This window comes from Carassius carassius, chromosome 26 (genome assembly GCF_963082965.1).
Source record: "Carassius carassius chromosome 26, fCarCar2.1, whole genome shotgun sequence".
Taxonomy (NCBI): Eukaryota; Metazoa; Chordata; class Actinopteri; order Cypriniformes; family Cyprinidae; genus Carassius; species Carassius carassius.
Genome location: NC_081780.1, coordinates 11,609,697 through 11,630,866, shown reverse-complemented (window position 1 = coordinate 11,630,866; position 21,170 = coordinate 11,609,697). Strand labels below are relative to the sequence as shown.

The 21,170-nt window shown below is 39.1% G+C and overlaps 1 protein-coding gene across 3 annotated transcripts; it reads right to left on the bottom strand.

Annotated features, from left to right (window-relative positions):
- Nucleotides 1-1,026: 1,026 nt before the first annotated feature.
- Nucleotides 1,027-20,918, bottom strand: apaf1 (apoptotic peptidase activating factor 1). Of its 3 annotated transcripts, XM_059511220.1 has the most exons (28): nucleotides 20,762-20,918; nucleotides 19,135-19,354; nucleotides 18,861-19,050; nucleotides 18,582-18,779; nucleotides 17,992-18,181; nucleotides 17,789-17,901; nucleotides 17,305-17,436; nucleotides 16,874-17,112; nucleotides 16,536-16,703; nucleotides 16,332-16,463; nucleotides 16,135-16,248; nucleotides 15,487-15,671; nucleotides 15,259-15,385; nucleotides 15,048-15,173; nucleotides 14,731-14,871; nucleotides 13,309-13,434; nucleotides 12,860-13,012; nucleotides 12,408-12,536; nucleotides 11,468-11,593; nucleotides 11,233-11,352; nucleotides 11,015-11,140; nucleotides 10,108-10,224; nucleotides 9,255-9,380; nucleotides 8,660-8,788; nucleotides 7,849-7,974; nucleotides 6,912-7,037; nucleotides 5,959-6,102; nucleotides 1,027-1,365 (listed from the first exon to the last, which is right to left on the bottom strand). In XM_059511220.1, the coding sequence occupies exons 2-28, from the start codon at nucleotides 19,270-19,272 to the stop codon at nucleotides 1,207-1,209; spliced, it is 3,900 nt and encodes a 1,299-aa protein (XP_059367203.1). In that variant the 5' UTR covers nucleotides 19,273-19,354; nucleotides 20,762-20,918; the 3' UTR covers nucleotides 1,027-1,206. The 3 variants fall into 3 exon arrangements, with proteins under 3 accessions (XP_059367203.1, XP_059367200.1, XP_059367202.1); XM_059511217.1 differs by lacking the exon at nucleotides 10,108-10,224; XM_059511219.1 differs by lacking the exons at nucleotides 10,108-10,224; nucleotides 20,762-20,918 and adding an exon at nucleotides 20,469-20,486.
- Nucleotides 20,919-21,170: the final 252 nt, after the last annotated feature.

Below are 21,170 nucleotides of genomic sequence, written 5' to 3'. Positions count from 1 at the left end.
ACTAAGGACCTGCCTCACACAAGGTTTCCCATGCTCCCTGGGACTGGAGTTCAGAAAAACTACTACCACTCTCCCCAAACACAATCCTGGATAGAGGTACTCATCTCACCTCAAAACACAAACACTACATCATACTTACCTCAAAATGCACATCTCACAAACATTTGCAAACAACTACTGCTTCAGCTCCACAATGACATTTGGATGTGAGAGTTCGCTGTCTGTTCCCATCTGCCGGCTGCCAATAGGAAGTGTCAGAAACAGACAGAGCGTGACCACTGCATTGTCAGCATTTCCACACATTACGCTGCCCACCTCCCTCTCAGACACACACACTCAATATAAAACATTTTTACACACCTAACCAGGGACATGCAAGAAAACAAATAAACAAAAAATCCACATGCATCTACTTTCATGCAGTAAATTGCTGGGGGAAACAAACATGCAAATAATACATTCATCAATGATGACACTTAAACTTCTTGCCTTGCTCTTCCTTGATTGTATTGCATTTTACATTCACATTGCAAGATGCTTACGCACCAAAAACAATTACACTTTCACCTTTTGGTCATCCAATAGTGTATCTGCATGGGCAAATTGGAGTCTAGTTACAGCATTTCACTGTCATATCATTACACACTGACTTACAAGCACCACAAGCAATTCCTTTTCACAGACAATGTTCAAATTGTGTAGTTTGTTTTTTCCTCATCTCACTGAGAAACCTCACCACAAACTGTGCTACATTCCCATGATTTTGCTTCTCCACGCACATTAAAGTCTGTAGCTCTAAGGTTACAATGGTGTTCGTCGTTTCATTGGCAAGCCAGCTTAAAGCCCTTGCATTAAACTCCACTATCAGTAATCACACCTGAGCCTTCGCTACAAATTTTTGTGCAAAAATAAAAAGCACAATGACCCAAAATGCACCTTACACATTAAGGCATTGCTTCCGTCAATGTGGGTCACAGTACTTGCTTTCGATTACGACAGCACAAAGACATGTCATGGAAAAGGACAGATTGTTCAGTTCTATATTATGAAACATCAGTAAGAAAAAGCATTTAAAATAATAAGAATCATAATAATAATATGAATGCTTTTGAAGTCATCAAGATTTCTTGCAAGTACAAAGGTTCTCCAAAAATGTTTTGATTCTAAACATTGTACAATACAGAAAACATTTTTTTAAAATGATATCTAGAGGCTTCCTCCCTCCACCTTCTTTAAAACGTAAAGGATTCCAATGCCGTCCACAGTGATGAATGTGGTGAAATCAGCTGACACATGGATCTTTTTCAGATTGGCTCCCATCGTGTAGAACGTCTGCAAGGCCTCTCCGGTCTCCACGCTCCACCACTGCAACAGAGGGAAAAATAAACTATAAGAAACTTTACCATTTTCAACAGCACAAGACATGCAAAACTTCACACGCTGACACCTTAGGGTCTCTGTTCCCTACAGCTGCACAGAAACAGAGAAAGCAGCAAAGGAAATGTCATCAAATGGCTGTTAACAGAACTGCTAAATGATTGTCGTTAGTTGAGAAGATGAGGCCACCTCGCAGCTACTGGCCAAACCATCAAACGACGACAGATGCCATCGATCGTGGTGCTCGTTTTTACGGTCTCCGCATACAGATGCACAAATACAGCCCCTGACAGATATGTTAATCAGGCAGCCCTTTTGGTGAATTTGCATTTAACAACCTCATTCTCCACAACTTACTGCTGTGTGTTGAAAACACACCCCAGTCAAGACTGAGTTTTCTGCCTAGTGTATCAAACCCCCAAATATACAATATTTATATATATTATAAATGTATAGGGACTGCATTGCACAGATACCACGCATTGCATCGCTTGTACAGTTTCTGAAAAAAAAAAAAATTATTTCCATGATGGACTGCATTCTCAGGTCAGATAATAAAAAAAAAAGCCAAATGTTCAGATCACTTTCAACCAGATAAAGTCAAAGTTGAGATCACAGGCAGTGAACTTGTGGGGTTTGAATTCTTTTGGAAGTTTATGAGGTACTGCAAGAACCTAACACACATCTACACTCAAGGTTGTACTCTCAATGGGCGATGTCTGACAAAAAGCCATTTCTCTCAAAAGGCAAACATTTCCCCTCTGGACAAAAATGAAATGTGGGACAATTCATTAAGCATAAAACAGGAGAGGTACAAGACGACATTTTAATAGGAAGTTAATAAAAAAATAAAAATAAAAATCTACTTAGCCAAACGTCACTCAAACTGCTCAAGTTCAAGAAATTTTCAAACATTAAAAAATAAATACGACCCCACCTCGTGTCAATCATGCTTACACGATTCCTACAAAACGTTCCTCAGTCATAAATTTTTTTTCGATCAGGTCAAAATTCCTGAATTATTATCCCATCCATAGCAAGCATTCTGATAGGAAAGCATGACAAATATGAAAAAACATGAACATTTCGGTGTACAAGGACCTTTAAATCAGTGGTGAACTGCTGCTGCTCCTAAAAAGAAAAAAGAAAACCATCTTATAATAAAATGTACATTCAATTCAGTCGAGTTTATCAACTACTCCTAGCATATTTCACAACAAAATTCTTTCCTCTCCAAATCTCCCCTAGTTTTCCCCCTCCATTTCCTCTTTGTCTAATAACTGCCAGGATGGGTGTGAACGTTGTGTAGAAACGACAGTTGTGACAGTGAGACGAGGACAAGCCCATCTCCCTTACGCATCCAGACACCTCAGAGGAATTGTGAGACTCTGGTCGTACCGTTGGGTTTAGAGTTGCTACTGCTAAAAAAAAAAACAAATCAAACTGCTTTTTACTCACTGTTGTTCAACAGCAGAAACAGACAGAGGAAATGAGTCTTATTTGCAGGTGAATGCTGAGGGAGGACTCAGAGCAATAAACCGCTGTGATATAAACGTTCTGTCTAGTAGAGGTGAAGGTCTGGATGCCCTGGAGCTGATGTGTGTGAATTACTATACGAGTCTCCCAAAAGCAGCCAAATCCTCCAGAGGACAAACACTACGTGTGTGAACGAAAATGAGTCTGGCGGTGTGATTTAATGCTTATGAGCCTCTTCCTCACTAAAGGTGTAATATCCTGGCTGACCTCCTCATCCGTTTCTGCTCTCCTCCAGGAAATATTTAGGTCTCACACGGAGGAACGCTTTGTCACTCGCACACAGAGCTACAACAACCATTTGTCTTTTATGAGTGGAAGCTAAAGTGAAAGCAGCCTTTATAAATCACTCAGGCACACAACACATTTACCTCTCAGAGTGAAGAGCAAAATTAGTCAGTACACTCATGCATGTGAAGTAGGGTCATTCTTTACGCATCCTGCATGCTATTTAACAATGCTGCCTTGATTTAAAATGAATGAATACAAACGTGACACGATGGACTGATGCAGACATCCTGACAAATGAGACTGAAAACAAAACTGAAACAGCATGAAAAGACAGATGCCCTGCCGATTTGTCCTTTGCAGATGAAACTGGGTTGGACTGGAGATGTCCTGTCTCAATGACAGACCGAGACAAAAGGACAGAACGCTCCTAAAATAACAGATAGTGTTTTCCATGTCAATTAGGGGTGTCGATAGGTATTGATGATAAGTGATGCTTAAATGAAACTGATGTTTTAAAAGACAGCTCATCCAAAATTTTTAATTCTGTTATTACTCACCCTCATGTCATTCCAAACCCATCAGACCTTCAGAACCCAAATTAAGATATTTTTGATTAAATCCAAGTGCTTTCTGACCCCAACACAACTGACATTTTCAAATGGACAGAAAGGGTAGTACGGACATTGTGCACAAAAAATATTCTTGTAGCTTCATAAAACTACAGTTGAACCCCTGATGTCACATGGACTTTTAAATTCCTTATCACTTTCTGGGCAATGAACATGTCAGTTGTTGCTGTCTCTCGGATTTCATCAGAAATATCTTAATTTGTGTTTTGAAGATAAACGAAGGTCTTACGGGTTTGGAACGACATGAGGGTAAGTAATTAAAGACCATTTTCATTTTTTGGTGAACTACACCTTTAACACTACACCTACAATAATAATGCAAACAACTCCAGTAATTATCTGGTTGATGCTTCAACAGATGGCATTGTTGCACCTAAACACTGGTTGCAACTTGTCTCAAAATTACACAAACACATCAGAAGACAGGCTTAAGCTACTGATGCTCTTAATGCACCCAAAAAATTATGGTTACAAACTCATACCACCTCCTTGACGTGGCTGAATGTCACGTCACTTTCACTTAAACCCCGTTTTGTGTGACTATCCAAAAAAAAAAAAAAAAAAGATAAGAAAAGAAAAAAGAAAAAGGTAAGATTCTGCAAGCATTTACTAATTACTAATGAATCCCTGATGGCTCTATACAAACAAACATGCCATTGACAAACTGCAGAAGGCAGACATCAAAAGATGTAGATGCAGCTGAGAGCCAGATCACCTCAAAGTGAACGCAGAAAGCTTTCGTGCTGAACAAGCTCAGGCATGGTGATGTACAGTATACCAGACTGTTTCTGCTGTCTGAATGACAAGCTAAACTCAGAGTTTAATGGAGCAAACGAGGCTGCTGTCCCAGTGCATTATGACACCTGACAAAATTCAGCTTAATTACTTTGCTATTCTTTTAAATCGTTTTGGGGTATTTTGGCTTCATTTTATTAACACGATTGGCGATAGAGGAGAAGATGGTGAAAACAGGACAACATTACAGGCTGAACTGCTACGAGCAAGTTGAAAATGTCAGTGTTTGTCTATAGTCACATGTCTGAAATAAAAGCAAGACATGGGCAGGAAATTAAATAGCCAGGGATCATTCACAGGATCAACTATTGCAACAGAAAAAAAATAACTTCTCAACATCTGCTCCGATATATAACCGGATCCTGCAGGCGACGCAAGTTCTCAAATCACAACAGAAGTGCAGGAAGCGCAGCGTGACGACTTGCGTCTCACACCTTCCTTTGTGTGGTCATAGCAGATTTACAGCAGGTTTGGTTCGGTCTGATGAAGAGGTTCGGCTAGGGATTTGGCATAGACGTGGACGATGATTCATTTATCATTTGATATTACAGACAGCGGGATCCTGAGTGTGAGGACAGCCGGCGATCAATCAGAGCTCATTATCGGGTCTCCGACGGATCTGTCGCTCACACGCTCAAACGGAGGGTCAGCCTGATGCAGACACGTTTGATAAACTGACAGATTGATGTGTGATGAAGCATCATTACGCTTGTGACACTTACACAATGTACAGATGGCTCTGAGTATATTAATAAAGAAGTCTCAAAGCATAATGGATAACGGCTGACAGTGCTGATGGAAGTTAGTCTCGCTCAGCTCCTGACACAATAATGTGTCTCTGTGACATGAGCGATCGGACGAGCGTCTGCATGATAATACAGATGAAATGGTCATGACGTCACAAACAACAGACTGGCAAGACTTCATCTTGGTTTTACTTTTGCAGATCTGCACAACGCCTCAAAGAACGCAGGGCAATGGAGCTTTGCTATAATTAAGAAAAGTTATAATTATAACAATAATAACAAATGGTAATAGATTTTTTAATTTAATACGATTCAGTGGGTTTATTTTAAATTTATATACATTTATTAAATATCTGCTGACACTGTAAATTACAGGCTTTTAGACCCTCATCTAAGACACTCTTGGGCTCATAACGTTTGCATTTTCTGAAATCGGGCGGCAATCATTTATGTTGCTTTATTAATTTACCAATAAGAAAATTATAAACCATTTTATCTTTTTACTTTTAGCCAACTGTAAATCATAACCACACATTAATTCACTCCCAGGTTAAATTAAGAGTAAAAAAACTGCTATTTTCCAGAGTGCACCACTGAGCATCTGCTTGTACCGTATACAGTGATGTCAACAAAAAAAATGTGTGTACCTTGATGTATCCGCCCGTAGAGACCAGTACCCCGTTATCAGGGGAGAAGTGCAGGTCAGTCACCCATCCACCGTGGAAAGAGTCCATGGAGTCCTTAGTGCCACTTAGTGTCTTCAGAAGAACTCCATTCAGCATGCTCCACAGCTTCAGATACACAAAACAACATTGTAACAAAAGTAATAGGTTATCAATATGCATACAACACAATGTAGATTTCACAAGTGTTTTTATAATGCATCAATTGTTCCTGTAACAATCAGAAATTCCTTATGAGAAGTTAAAACACACCAAATACAAATTTCTCTCGTTTTACAGTACTAAAACCCGATTTACAGATATTACACAGTGATGTGTGGCAGTAAGTTGTGTTAAATAGAGACATGAGGTTTGAAAAAGCACCACAGGCCATGAATTATAACATCACAGCATTTCTCTCTTTTTGTGGTTTTCTCACTTTCTCTCTTTGCGAGAAGCATCTTTAATTGATGAGGTAGATTTTTTTCTTAACAGTTCTGAGCACCGGGCCTGTCTCCCCCCAAGAAAAACTGGCAGAACTGACAAATGGGAAGCTGAGTTTTAAGGTTTCAGGATGCATTTGTTCCTAAATCACTTTTCTTAACATCTCTATTTGCTCTCAATGTGGCCATAACGTCTGCTCACATTCACAGTTACCCAAAATTCAGCATTATTGATTACCTTTGCAATCACAATTTCTTTACAACCATATTTGGGTTATTATTCAATTAGAGAAACTATAGTCCTCTATATTGTGTAGAACATATTAAAAAATATTAGGCATCATTCTTGGTTTAAATGAAAAAAAAAGTAAAACGAAAGAGTCACACACACCAAATCATAAAATCTTTCTGAAGCTTGATTGGGGCCGCAATCAGATCTTTACTCCTTTTAACACAGATGATTTACAATTTGGAGCAGATTAGGATTATATTTACCCTGATTTCTCCGTTGTCATCACCGGTCGCGAGTAGCATGTTGTCCCAAGAAAACCGGCAGCTACGGACGCAGTCCTTGTGTCCATTCAGCAAATAAGTCATCTCCCACGAGGCAATGCTCCACACCTTAGTGAACAATATCAGCAGTTATGAGCCATTTTACTGCATGAACTGAACGGGAGCAAATCTGATAACATTGCCATTTTGTGCTGTAAAATAATTTGAAGCGATCTAATGCCATTTTTGATAGATCTCTTTGTGAAATTGTTCATCTAATAATAAATCGAATCGGAACAAGGTTGAGCAAATGATCAAAACTGCTGCTTGAAATTTGTTTTTCAATCTCTAATTTTAGTCAGTTAATCATTATTTGTGGCAGCTCCATTTGGCATGAATGATTTTTTTAATCAGCTCTCCAAATTCACTTTGCCGTCCTCTCTCTAGTCAGTGAGTAGTTCTGGCAGACAGACGTGAACATGGCTTCTCATTAGAAAGCTCTTCTGGTATAGGCGGTGTCATACGGAGCGAGAGCACTTCATCTCATTACGCTCTCAGATGAGCAGACTGGACTCTGACCTCTGATACCACAAACAGAGGGCGTCATGCTCGTGTTTTTTATATGTATCCGTGAGCTTTTGTACTGGACTCATGCAAAGTTAATTAGGCAGAATTTGGCTGTACATGGCATCATTAAGACAAGCACCCAGGGCTCAGTAAAGATACTCCAGGTAGTCACCTATCACAGTCCTTACACTGTGCCAACACAGACTCGCACCTACAGTACAGTAAACAAACTATCAGTGTAACGAGAGCAGTTGTTCACACAGTCAGAGTCCAGGATCTAAACACAGAGGCGGCCGAAGTTCAGAGTTCAGTGTGAACAATATCTTGTCCGCTGACACTGATCTGATGTATGAATCTGTGCCTTTTCTCTGACCTTAGCAGTCCTATCAGCCGATGTGGAGACAAAGAGACGTCTGTCCGAGGACACGTCACATGACAGGACAGCACCCTTATGACACTCAAGGTCTTGCAGCATCTGACCGCTGTTCAGATCCCAGACCTGCAACAAAAACAAAGGGACTGCTTTGCTGAAAATGGCAGGCACTGTATTAATATGGTACACTTTGAGAATTGAAATGCATTACAATTGTAAACTTACCTAAACAAACTAATTAAACTTAAAAAAAAAAATTAAAAAGGTAAAAACCATATGAAAGGGTTGCTAGATTTAAACATTATTTTCTTCACATTATTTTTCTATTGCTAGATAACACAACCCCAAAACAAATTTCTAACTATTTAGACATTAGAAATGGAACCCCAAAAAAAACTTATTTACTGAGACTTTGAATCAAGACTAAGCACCTCTTTTTATAGACTGAATTTGAGTGGCTCAGGACCATTTTTGTACCCTATTTGTGGAAAGTGGCAGGAAGTTGTGGACCATGTAAACAATCTTTCCCACAGAAGCCCTGATTACACCTGGGGTAAAGTATAATGATGACTACTGCTGATGAGATCCTAGAAAAGCTGTTTGCAAGCGATTAAGGGCATGCATCACCTAATTATCATAATTGACTGTGCTTTCAGTCCACAATTTGGGCTTGATAATCATGTTTTGCTCTGAAAGCAATGCAGTCTATATAGTGTTACATGAGGTCTACATGTCATTCTACATACTCAGTGTGTTTTAGGTGGATTCATTCATTGGCAAAGGCAGAGAAATTAGTAGAGGTTCTGTTAACCTTAACAGTGCCATCAAACGACCAAGAGAACAGGTGAGAGGAAGTAGAGCTGTTCAACAGGTGAAACTTCCTGACCGGCTCCTTATGGCCCTCCAGCACGAGATACTCACCAGTCCTCCACTTCCACACCTGCAGACAAAAACAATGTTCATCCTCTCAAAGGTTAACATTTAAGGTCTCCTGAAACTGATTTCCCAAGCATACAGTATAGCATTGAAGTACTGATTTTGGTTCAATGTCATAAACTGTTTGTACTACAGTTTTATCCATTCTTTACAGAATTTGAATGTGCATGCAGCCATTCACAATCAATTACTAAACAGTCACCCCCCCCCACACACACACTTCCTCTGCTTGTCATCAACAACACAATGAATCAATGAGTCCTGTAATGAGCCCTGTAATGACCCAGTGCCCGAAACTTCTCAAACCAACACAAGGTTCCTCTTTTTGATTCCACAATCTTGTGTAAACATGATTAGCCATGTTTGGCTAATTATGTTTAAAAAAATTGTGATAACTAACATTTGTTTGTATTTGACAAAAGAACTGAACACAATAGACCACATCTTTGTTATGAGAAACAGTGACTTACCCGGACAGTGGTGTCTTCTGAGGATGTGACGAGGGTTTCACCATCATCAGTAAACTGACAGTGGTGAACAGTCCTAGTGTGACCTGTGAGCATCTGTGATGTTCTTCCAGATGGAACCTCCAACACCTTCAGACAGATAGACAACATAAAACTTTTGCACAGTTTTACTGAAATTAAAAAATTATAATAATAAATTCCAAATAAATATAGTGACCAATATGTTGGTGGGGTCAACAAGACATTGACATTGCCAAAAACAAAAAAACCTTTAAGTATTGAATGCATTATCTAAAAGACACAACTATAGATAAACTACATTATAAATGTATAGGCCTGAACTACTAATGCCACTCATATACAGCTATAATCTCAAACTTCAGCAACAACAATACATTATGTCAATGTGATTAAGATAAAGTGCACACTTAAAGATGGGTTAGTTTGCCCCTCTGTGTGCGGCATTCAGAAAAGCCAGACAAACTATCGGCCCTCTCTGCTGCATTTAAATCTTCCAAACGCAAACTTCAAAAGCTGCCTAGGGCTACGGGAGCATGAGCTGGTGTTGTGGTCATGCAGGCACTTGTTCAAATGCAGTGAAAATGCAGATTTTAGAAGTCAAGAATAAATGTGTACAGAACCATCCGCTTTGAAGTTACATTATTGTTCTGAAATCAGTCAAAAATCAGAAAATGAAAACAGCTGTGCTGTTTAATATTGTTGCGAAGTCTTAAGCTTTTTTTTTCAGAATTCTTTGGACAGCATTATAATTGAAACACTAAAGAAAAGGTCACAAGTAAAATCGCTGTAAGTGTGAACAGCCTGTAACATTTCACATAATTGCCTCTCACTGTACCTGCACTGTACCTGTCTCAAGCCCTAGTGCCAGCACAAAATCACGCTGTAAATTCAGCAGCTGCAAGGCTCTCCATCCAACGGTCTTCAGAAACTGTCTAACTTTCCCTCTTCCTCTCTGCGCACACATATACACAAACAAATACCTCCTCTTGCTTTAGTAGTGAACAGTTCACGTCTGCCCTGTTCTGCACAGTCCAGTGACAATCTGGTGCCCTCTGGTGTTTCATAATGTTACCAACATTACTGCAGATGAAGGAAAGCCTTATATACATTTTTAAAAAGCTGCAAATTACTTTATAAAATGTTATATCAAACATGGTTTAAAAAAAAAAACGTAATTGTCTGTGGTAAACAGTATATCATTGGCTTCATTTGTACTAAACCGGGTTCATTGTTAACATTTTTATTCATTTTAAATTAATTTTACTGCTTTTCTTAATCAATCTGTCCATCTCTCTTTCAGGTGAACACACACAATCAGGCAGAGATGGAGAGGAGCAATCTAAATGAATGGTTATTTGGCAGTAAACAGGTGTAATGCAAGATTGAGAGAGCACCACTTATTTTATCAGTTAGCGGTTACACCTCTAGGCGTCCCCAATGCACCAGTCACATCTATTACACTACAGTACACACTGTACAACACAGGAGGACAACGCTCACCTCCAGCACGACGACATTCAGTAGAGAGAGAGAAGGGAAGGGCGAGAGATTAGAGGGCTGAGTGCAGTTGACAGCCATGGCAAATCTCATTGCTGGAGGCCAGTCAAAACACCCACAAGCATCCTGAAGGCTATTTTTACCCAGAGTGCTTTGCATGCTCATCGAAAAAACCCAAGAAATTGAGTAGAATATTAGGAAAAGAGCACTTGCGATGACGATACACCACAGGTGAGCTGAAATACCTGTACAGTTCCGTTCTCAGTTCCCAGGGCCACAGACAAAGCATTTCTGCTGATGCAAGTACAGCGAATCCTGGCCGTCAACTCCTCGCTCTCGAACACAATGGCACCTGCCAGTCCGGTCCGTACCTGATTACAGAGTTAGTGTCATATATACACGCAATCAGCCAAAAAACAGCAGCAAGCTAACACTAGACGCGCAGGTCTCTGTTGGACCCTACCTGTAATCGGTTTCTGCTGTCTGGAACAACTATTGTAACTTCACTTTGGGAGAAGAGAACATCAGAATCCCTCTTCAGAGCCGCAGCAGACGAGGTGTGAACCTGATCCGTCTCCCACAGCTAGACAAGTGTTAACACTTCTTGTGACAACAGGTCAATACTTTTCAAACAATAACTGCAAAAAAAAAAAAAAAACTGTCAAGCTACAGGAAGAGAGGGACGAAAGCTAGCTTACCCTGATGGTCTGATCATCAGAGGAGGACAACAGGAGTGAGCCGTCAGGAGAAAACTGGACACAATGAACCCAGCTCAGGTGGCCATTGCATTCGGCTTTCTTTTTACTGGTCTCATAGTTCCACAACTTAAAAAAAAACAAAAACAAAGAAAAACAAAGAAAGGAAATAAAATAAAGGTTTTATATTGTTCATTTGTAATTCAGTTTCAAGATTTCTATACGATATGTATGTGGCTAATAACATTGATTGGACAAGGGCAGAACACATTTAACTTTGTCTGCATGTCCTGTAAAAACTCAACTTGTTCACATTTATATCCACCAATTAAACTGATCAAATGACAAAAAAAAACACTTCTTACCAATGATTTTCAAATGAATATAGTACTTTTGATCTACATTTTGACATTTCTATTTTCAAAAACTAAAAATCTTCATGTTTTCTAAAAATGTAATCAGCACAACGTTTTCAACTTGTATTTAGCATTAAATCAGAATATTAGAATGATTTCTGAAGGATCGTGTGACACTGAAGACTGGAGTAATGCATGCTGAAAATTCAGCTGTCAAGGGAATAAGTTACTTAAACCTATTTTAAATATTTAACAATATTACTGTTTTTACTGTTATTTTCGATCAAATAAATACTGCTTTGATGAGAAAAGACTTTACAAAACAATCTCACTGACTTTTGAACAGTGGTGTATTATGAAGACACTTAAACACCTTAGTTTTGTTACAGAATCTATAACACAACTAAGGGGTTACAGCAGGTGCAATGGTTTAAGAGAATTTCAAATGAATATTAAAGATTTTGGTCTTTTGGGCAAACAAAGTTATTGTATAGAAACAAAAACGCAAACCCAGAGTTAAGCAAGGCGGTGTATTTTTGGAAATGCTGTCTACTGAGTAAAAATGTTCACTTCATGTTGTGCTGTACCTCTACAGTGTAATGAGAGAGTGCAACGGCCAGCAGGCTGCTGTTGGGACATGCGTGACAGTACTGCACTGTGCTCAGACGACTCGTCTTCATCTCTAACAACATGTCTGATGTCTTCACGTCAAACACCTGCAGTACATGCATTCAACACAGACGATATACAAAGTTAACACACAAACCATGAGCACAGGGGAAACAGGAATAACCACACATTAAAATTTTTTTTAAAATAAAGTCTTCTAACAATTTCAGTAGATAACTGATTTTATGAACACTTATCTGAATTGGTGCATTAAAAGTATATTCTCATAAGATAATGCCTGTTAAAATTAAGTGTTTGTGTGATTGATGTGAATCAAAAAAAATATATTATAAGCTGTTACAGGCACCAAATCAAAAATATTGAGTGGCGATGCCAACTCGTTTCACAACACCACTCACAAATCACTTACAAACACAGCGTTTCTGGCAGCACAAATGATCCGTGAGCCATCGGCCGACCAAGTGCTGCATTTCACGATGGCTTTTATTTCATCGTCACTCTCTGGGAAGAAACTACTGACATCAATTGATTTCCACTCGTTGGCAGATGACACCTCAAACAGCTGACAGATACAAAAGACAACAGTGCAATAAACACATTAGAGACAACATCTGTACCGACCAAAGATGATCCAGCAGTTTGAAACCCTTAGAAATGTGAATGTAAATAAATGGATGAGGATATAGATCAAGTTGTTTTTATATTATATATAATACTATATAATAGCGTTTAATTCTATAATAAATGCATTAAAATTAAAACAAAACAAAAAACATGCATTAAATATGCAAGCACATTAAATAGGCAAGTAAAATCGCTGGCCAATAAATAAAGTGATCAAAGAAAGAGTCAAGCAACCTTCAAGGTGCCGTCACTGGATGAAGTGGCGAGGTAGGCATCATTAGGAGAAAAGCAACAGTGATTGACAGGCTCCATGTGTCCAAACATAGTGTTTTGAGAGGTCGGTTTGTTGGGGTTCCACAGCTGCAAGAAAAAAGAAGAAGTGAAGGAGAGCAAAAAGCTAAGACAAACAGAAGAAAGGGATAACATATGCTTTGTGTAGGGTTCTTGATCACTCTGTCAGGGTCTATTGAACAGGACAGCCTATATAAGAGAAGAACATATTTCCTGCAGACTAAATGTCTTGTGTTCAACATCATCTGCAGTTACATTCTCCAAATCTCATTTCAGGGTGTTTCTTTGGCTCCTCATGCCAAGATATTCCATGAAATGCCCTTATTGTGCTCACGCCTCCACTGGGGGGGGTTGCTCTCATTATATTTTTGACACTTGTGCTCGCTCACTCGGTTTTCGCACCCTCAAATGAATACAGCTTAACTGCAGACTCCTGCTGTCACACTCCTACAGATCTCCCACAATTCTCTGCGAATTTCACAAGCCATAAAATAACATGGCTGCCCCGTTCCCCTCCACTGCTGTTCTGAGCAAGTGTCCTACCAGCTCTCATTCTCATTAATCATGTTCACCAAATCTGCCTCTAAATGTGGAAAGAGGAAATGGAGGGTGCGAAAAAAAAAAGTGCGAATGAGATTTAATCATCAAACTCTTTGGAGCTCCACTACTACACACCTGCCTTCTGCACAGTTATGCACTGGACATTATATGAAGCAAAACGGCCATGAATTCACAAGTTATCAGTCAAGAAACATTCTGAGAAAATGCTTCACTGGAGTGGCTATTGAAATAACTTGGTAACTTACTGAATAAATTGTGACTCAAAAGGAATGTGTGTTATGCGTTACACAAAATTAGTTCATTAGAATATAATTACTTAGAGTACTCATAACAATTTACTTAAGTTAACAATGGATAAAAAATAGCTCCTAAAATAGCACAAACATTTTTTTCTAAACCTAAAAATAAATTATATTACTAAACTAGTAAAAATTCTAAAAGTTCAGAAGCAAATACATTAGGGAAAAAAACCTTAAAGGGCTCATTAGATGCGACATGCACTTTTACAAGCTGTTTGAAATGAAATGTGTTGGCAGTGTGTGTGTGTGTGTGTACACAACCACCCTATAATGATAAAAATCCACCCAATCTTTTTTTTTATCTAGTTAAATAATTTCCCCTTTCTCAAATCAAGCCGATCTCAAATGCCTGTCTGTTTTAAACTAGTAAAGATTCTAAAACTCTAAAAAATAAAAACTTAAGAACTAAAAACAAACTACTATCCTACTATACACACACACACACACACACACACACACACACACAAAAAAAACATTTTACAAAGTAAAAATTCAAACTTCTCACCTTAGTGTTGTTGAATTTGTCATTTGAGCAGGTGGCCAACAGGACACGTCTGCCTGTGTTGGTGAACTGGCAGTGGTTTATCTGCTCATCGTGTTCCTCCCCAAACTCTCTGATAAGAGCACCTCGCTCAACACTCCACAACTACAACACACAAAACAAACCTCGTTCTCCTGTCTGACTTTTAATCAATGTTCACAGAACCTTACCACAATGACAGTATAGAGTCTGATGTCTGTCAAGCAATCTGGAGCAAACTATTGCCCAACAGAAAGATTCTGACCAAAAAATAAAATGGGCACAAAGACAGGCACACTAACCTTAACCTTCCTGTCACTGGAGCAGGTGGCAATGTAACGGTCATCTGGAGAAAAGGCACAGCACAGAATGTCTTCGTCATGAGCCTGAAGCTCCAGAAGCTTCTCTCCAGAGGTCGTTTTAAACACCTGTTGAGTACAAAGAGACAAATTTGGCCATCACATAATACTGCACAGTGTTGAGATGAACAGCTGGACACAAACTGATGTTTACCCGCAGTGCCTTGTTGGCCCCACAAGAGGCGATTTTACTCCCATCTTTGGAGAAGCCAGCATAGTATACAGACCCCTGGTGAGGATGCATGACCAGCCGAGACAAACTGTCCTGATTATTTTTGTTCCTAAAAAAAAAAAAGTCAAAACACACTCAATCAAAATCCATCTGTTTTCAGTCTACATTCTACTGCATGAAAGTTACTGTGTGAGGCAGTGAGATCCATACACCCAGTCCAGATAGAGCTGCCCTCTGCTGGCCCTCTTCTGCGCCTGCATCAAGGCCTGTCTGTAAACCTCCGAACACACGGGCTGAGACAGAGCCAACTGCACTACGTCAGGAAACGGGTTCTGCTCCAAATGATGTCCGTTTAAAGACAGGAACTCCTGAAACTGCAGTCTCACCTCACTGTTCTGTGTGAAAACACCACAACGTGTCATTACACAGAACAGGAGAAGGTGTGTTATTACGGCTAAGATCGTGAGCAATAAAATGTTCACAATAACTCTGAATGATCCATTACTTTTATACAGATTTGCTTTTTGAAAAAAAAAAGTGCATGGGGTTAATGTGCAAGTTATAAGGTAATTTTTAGAACCCATTTAAAATTTATCAGACTTCAATATAAAAACATATACATGTATAAAAAGCAAAAGTTAAGTTACAAATAAACGCTTTTAAAAACAAGCCATTCTCATAAACATGTTTATCATAAGTTGTCCAGACTGAGGCACAACAATCAAAAAATCTGGCCTTTGTTTATTCAAACTTCATTCAATGTCAAATTTTATGTAAATACTTTGAGCAGCCTAAACTGATTAAGACATGCAACTGTCAGGAACATCAATCGAAATAAAAACTCAACAGCATAAATACCTCTTTGTCTAATATTTCACCATATTCTACATAGTCGTTGATAAGATGGGCAGATCCCATAAACTGAGCTTTCTCTTTGACCCAGTCCAAGGAAAACATTAGTGCATAAAGCTCCTGAAATGAGAGAAATGAATGTTCATGGCGTTTCAGTAAACATTTGAAGATTCTACATAAGAAATTATTGGCTGTAACATAACCTTAGACAGTCCTGCTTTAGACATGTGGTACGGGAGGAAGCGGTACCAATATGAACGGTCTATATCTCCAGAGCTGGGTGGCCTTTCGTTATAAAACTGCTGGTATTGACGGACAAGCTTTTTATGCAGCTCCTACAGGAAACACGACAATTCAGACCTTGTTCTCTGGTGGTCTCTATTAAAAAGAGATGCAACATAACTCACAGCAATTTGATCACGATTCTGTTCAATGAGGAAGTCCAGCTGCAGATCATGAAGGTAATAGTGGTATGGTCGCTTGTTACAGTCTCGAAACAGCAGAGATTTATTCACAAACTCCTGTAGGACATCCTCCACTTCTTCCAACTCCAGATCCCACAGCACTGACAGAACCTGCAGAACAGAAAACAAAATCCAACAACAAAAAGACTAGTTTACATGAGAAAAAAAAAAGCGATTTAAAAATAATCCATTCTTATGTCACATTTGCAAGTATTGTAATGGTACTGATTCTGCACAATTTAGCATTACTTTAGTAGTTGGCAACAGATTTTCATCCTGACCTTAGCAGGCACTTTGACGTCTTTCTGCATGATGCTCAGGTCTCTGTATAGATCTCTGTGTTCGGGCTCCAAAACCTGCAGGCTGGCATCCATGGCCTGGTCCAGAGCTTCATAGTCATAGGATGATGACTTGCGGATCCGCTTGAACTGCTTCTTCTGCAGCTGTCGCAGGTAGTAGCTCCAACGGTCAGGGAACTCCCTCAATAAAGCTCCAATGAGAGAAACAACCAGAGGAGAACCTAACAGGATGAGAAATATGTACAAAGGTCATGTGTGTGAAGGACTACAATAAATGGTACTTCATTCTTATTACCATAGAATTAATCACTATATAACGCCATTGCTATTCAAAATGCTGTCTTTAGGTGTTTAGTCACGTTTGATCATGTTTCGAGGTTCTGGTTCATATTTGCATCAAGAGTGATTCGTACCTTTACATTCGCTCACAATGCTGCGGGCCTGTTCTGGAAGTTTCTGTGGTTTCTCGTTAACATACAAAGCAAGAATTTCCAGGCCTTTCTCCTCATCTAGACCACTCTCGACAGGCACTTCAAAGCTTGTACCTACAAACAGAGAGAAGCACACACACACAAACCCTTGTATTTCAATGAAATTAGGATGCTGAATTAAGCAAGATAACCGCAACAATATAGAGAAAGGAACATTTCTCTCATGAGCTCAGCTGAAAATAGCTTATCTCCAAGACCAGCTGCTCTCCATTATCAGTTTTATGTAGGCTAATTTAATTTAGTTCCGGAGTTGCCTTGGATTTATTTTTTTTCAGATGCAAGCAGGCACAAGTTCCACCTAGACACGGACTAACCTAGACTTTTATTTAGGACTAACCACTCTGTGTAGTTGGCCCAGAACCCATCTACGCAACACAAACTGGATGCACTAAAGTTAACCACTCACCGCTTACGGAGTCAGACAGACTACGATTGCGAGTGGTTAGAAGAACTCTGCACTGGATATCAAAGGACCTGAGAGTTGAGCTGTCCCAGATGTCGTCCAGAATCAGCAGGGACCTGATGAACAAGAGAAAGTGGCTGATTTCAGTGGACTTGCATGTTCTGAAGTAAATAAAGTTAACTATTACCATATCCTTTCACACTCACCTGGGGAACTTGCGCAGCATTAGGAACCGTAGGCGCTCTTTGGCCTCCTCCACGGAGCAGGGTGGCCGCAGACTGGCTTCTGAACTTTGACCCTGCTCCAAACGGAAACATAAAGACTGCATCCTTACCAACAGGTCTGCCCGCTCACACTGGCCGACAGAAACCCAGTGAACGCCACCTGGAAAACACTCTGAGCAACAGAGGAAAAATAATTACTTTTAGTCCTGCAGTCTCTTAAAAACTCTTTTAAAAAAAAAAATCCTTTCACACTTTCAATAATTATTTTTTTATTGAATTAATTTGTCCACCATTATTTTCAAATTCATATTTATTTGGTTTTGATTTTTACTCCGTAGCATATATCATAGATTATAGAATAAGCAAATAAACAAATGAAAAACTAAAAAGCTACAACAAAACTTAGAACAAAGCCAAAAACAAAATACTAAAATTTAAAAATAAAAATAAAAATACACAAAAAAACAGAATCAATAAATACTAAATCCAACAAAAATACATAAAATAATTTAGAAAGTGTACATTAAAACAAAAATAAAAAAGCCTTCTTTAAAAATAAATAAATTCATTACCATTAATGAGGGCACGGTCTCGGACAGCTTCGGCAGCCATCACAGACTTCCCTGAGCCAGCCATGCCAAACACAGTGACCCAGCCCGGCTTATTCTGCAGTCGGGACAGCTTCTCCCGGATCAGGTTGAGCAGAGCGGGTCGGTTCACAAACACCACGGGTCTCTGAGGCACGCCACCTTCACTCAGAATCAACTGAACTAGAATAAAAACACACAAAACTCTTAACATCTCATTCAAACCTCCTTTAAAAACAAGTTCATACATGTCTAAGTGGTTACCAGAGGGAGACACTCCATCAGCAAAGCTCCTCTCTCCCTCAGGGCTGAGCAGAGGAAGGTCACTATGAAGGATGTTGGCCAGATCGCCATAACTCTCCCTGATCAGTGCATTGTAGAAGGAGATGTAGGCCCTGTTGTCTTTCCTCAATAGCACCTCTAACAGGGCTGCGGCCTGCTCTTTTCTAGTAGGCTGGGGAAGCAGAAATAGGAAAGCTTGACTTGCATTCACTTTTTATACAAGTACAATGAAGCCTGTATGAACACCATAACAAACCTTGCTAAGCACCCTTGATTCCTCTTCATTTGTCAGGACGCCGTCGCTGACCATGTGGTCCATCAAGTAGGAGGCTTTGATGTCCTGCTCCAGAGTGGTTTTGGAGCGCAGCAGGCAGCTGCGAGCACGTTCCTCCATCTCCACATAAGCAGCGGTGCTCTTCTGAGAAGACTGCACTTAACTGATGGTTACTTAATGCAATAGGGCAGGATACATTGAACTGTGTGGGAAAGCACAAACAAATTAAGCATTTTAATCACTAATCCTGGGGCCATAATACAGAAAAACCCAACTACGAACACTTACTGGTTTAGTAACCATGGTGAATTCTGTTAAACTTATTTACAACATTAAATTTTTCACATCCTCACTTTAGACTTTAGGTTTGTTCACACTAAGTTTCAATGACGGCTTAATTCTGTGAGAATAGAGAAGTCTACAATATAACTAGAACCATAACAGAAACAATATCGTGGAACCACTTTGTGGAAGTGGAAGAGTTTGTGAAAGGCATGTTCGATTGCAGCATGTTCTTTATAAATAAATAAATATATATATATTATGCATTGGTGTGGACATACAATATATTTCTCTTTATAGTTAACATTCTTGGTGTGAACAGGCCTTTGGGGTGGGAGAAGTATGTAATGCAGCACCAGTAAATGCACATGTACTATGGTATATTTGGAAATTTACATTCTAGGCAACAGCTTGCTCCTTATTGATTTTAATTGTTATAGTCCCGATCCTGGCTGTTGATTGGTCGGCACATAAAATCCACTATGTTAACAGCTGAATTATATCACTGCGCTGGGCTGATTGCCAATTCATCTACATTGCAACGTTTAATTAGGCCACGAACAACATCTAGCTGAAGGATTAATTATATTATACTAACGGTTTTATAATAATAATAATAATTAATATTTTCTTAATAATGTGTTTTACTAATTAATACTCTTAAATAGTAACGGCTAATTTTATTGCGCAACAACATTCAGTTAAGCAAGGCACTATATCATCCAGCGGAAGGATGGCACAATAAAAACTAACCTTTTAAAATATTTTGTCCTTGGTATTTTTGTGATTACTTCATTATACATATGGAACTTCAGACTCTGCTGTATGGTAAATAATGCTCATAGTTACAAATTATATACAGCACAGTAGGCCTTCCAAACAACAACTGCCTTCAAACCATGACGAACAAATTCAATCGAGTGTTTCCAAACTTTTAAGTGTTCTAAAACCAAAACTAAAACTTGTACTTTATTAACAAAAATAAAGATGTGGATACGCTGTTATGTAGTAACGTTACTTGTAACTTTACTTACGGTCATGTCACTGAATAAAAAGAAACACAGTCACTCTCTCAACGTAAAAATAACAAATATTGTGAATAATTCATGCCAACAAGCGCACCCGTCCAAAAATATATCATTTCAGCGGAGAAACTACTAGGACGACTGGCAAGAAAAAAATGAATTCGACACACTTAATTTAAAGACTCAGGTGTGGTTAATCAGCCTAAAGTAACGTAACGTAAGTGGTGATTGTTAACTGACTTCTGATCAGTTACGTTAGAGTAAAAATCGAAGTTAATTTTAAAAGACATGGTTATACTTACAGATACTGTGCTTCGAGAAATATTTGTTCGACATGAGAGAACATTTCCTGCTGTACAGACACAAATTACTTTCCTTAAGACATTCCAAAGAAATCCAGTTAATAAGAATCCAATTGTCCGCCCCTAAAATGTACTCTTCCTGCTTTTTGACACAAACAACTTCCCCGGTACGGTGCTGACCAATAGCGAAACGCCATGTAGTCACGTGACACGGTGAGGTAATGCAGAGCTGCATATGTCTGTAACTAGGCAGATAAACGCATGCATAACTTTCAGAATTAACTTTAAACAACGGCTTTTCAGCAAAGACTACAGTAGTCAACATTTGAAGCGGATCAAAAAAAGTTGGCCTAAGACAAGAACGCATTTTGGTTTCAGGTTTTAGGACAACTTTGATGAAAGATTTTGA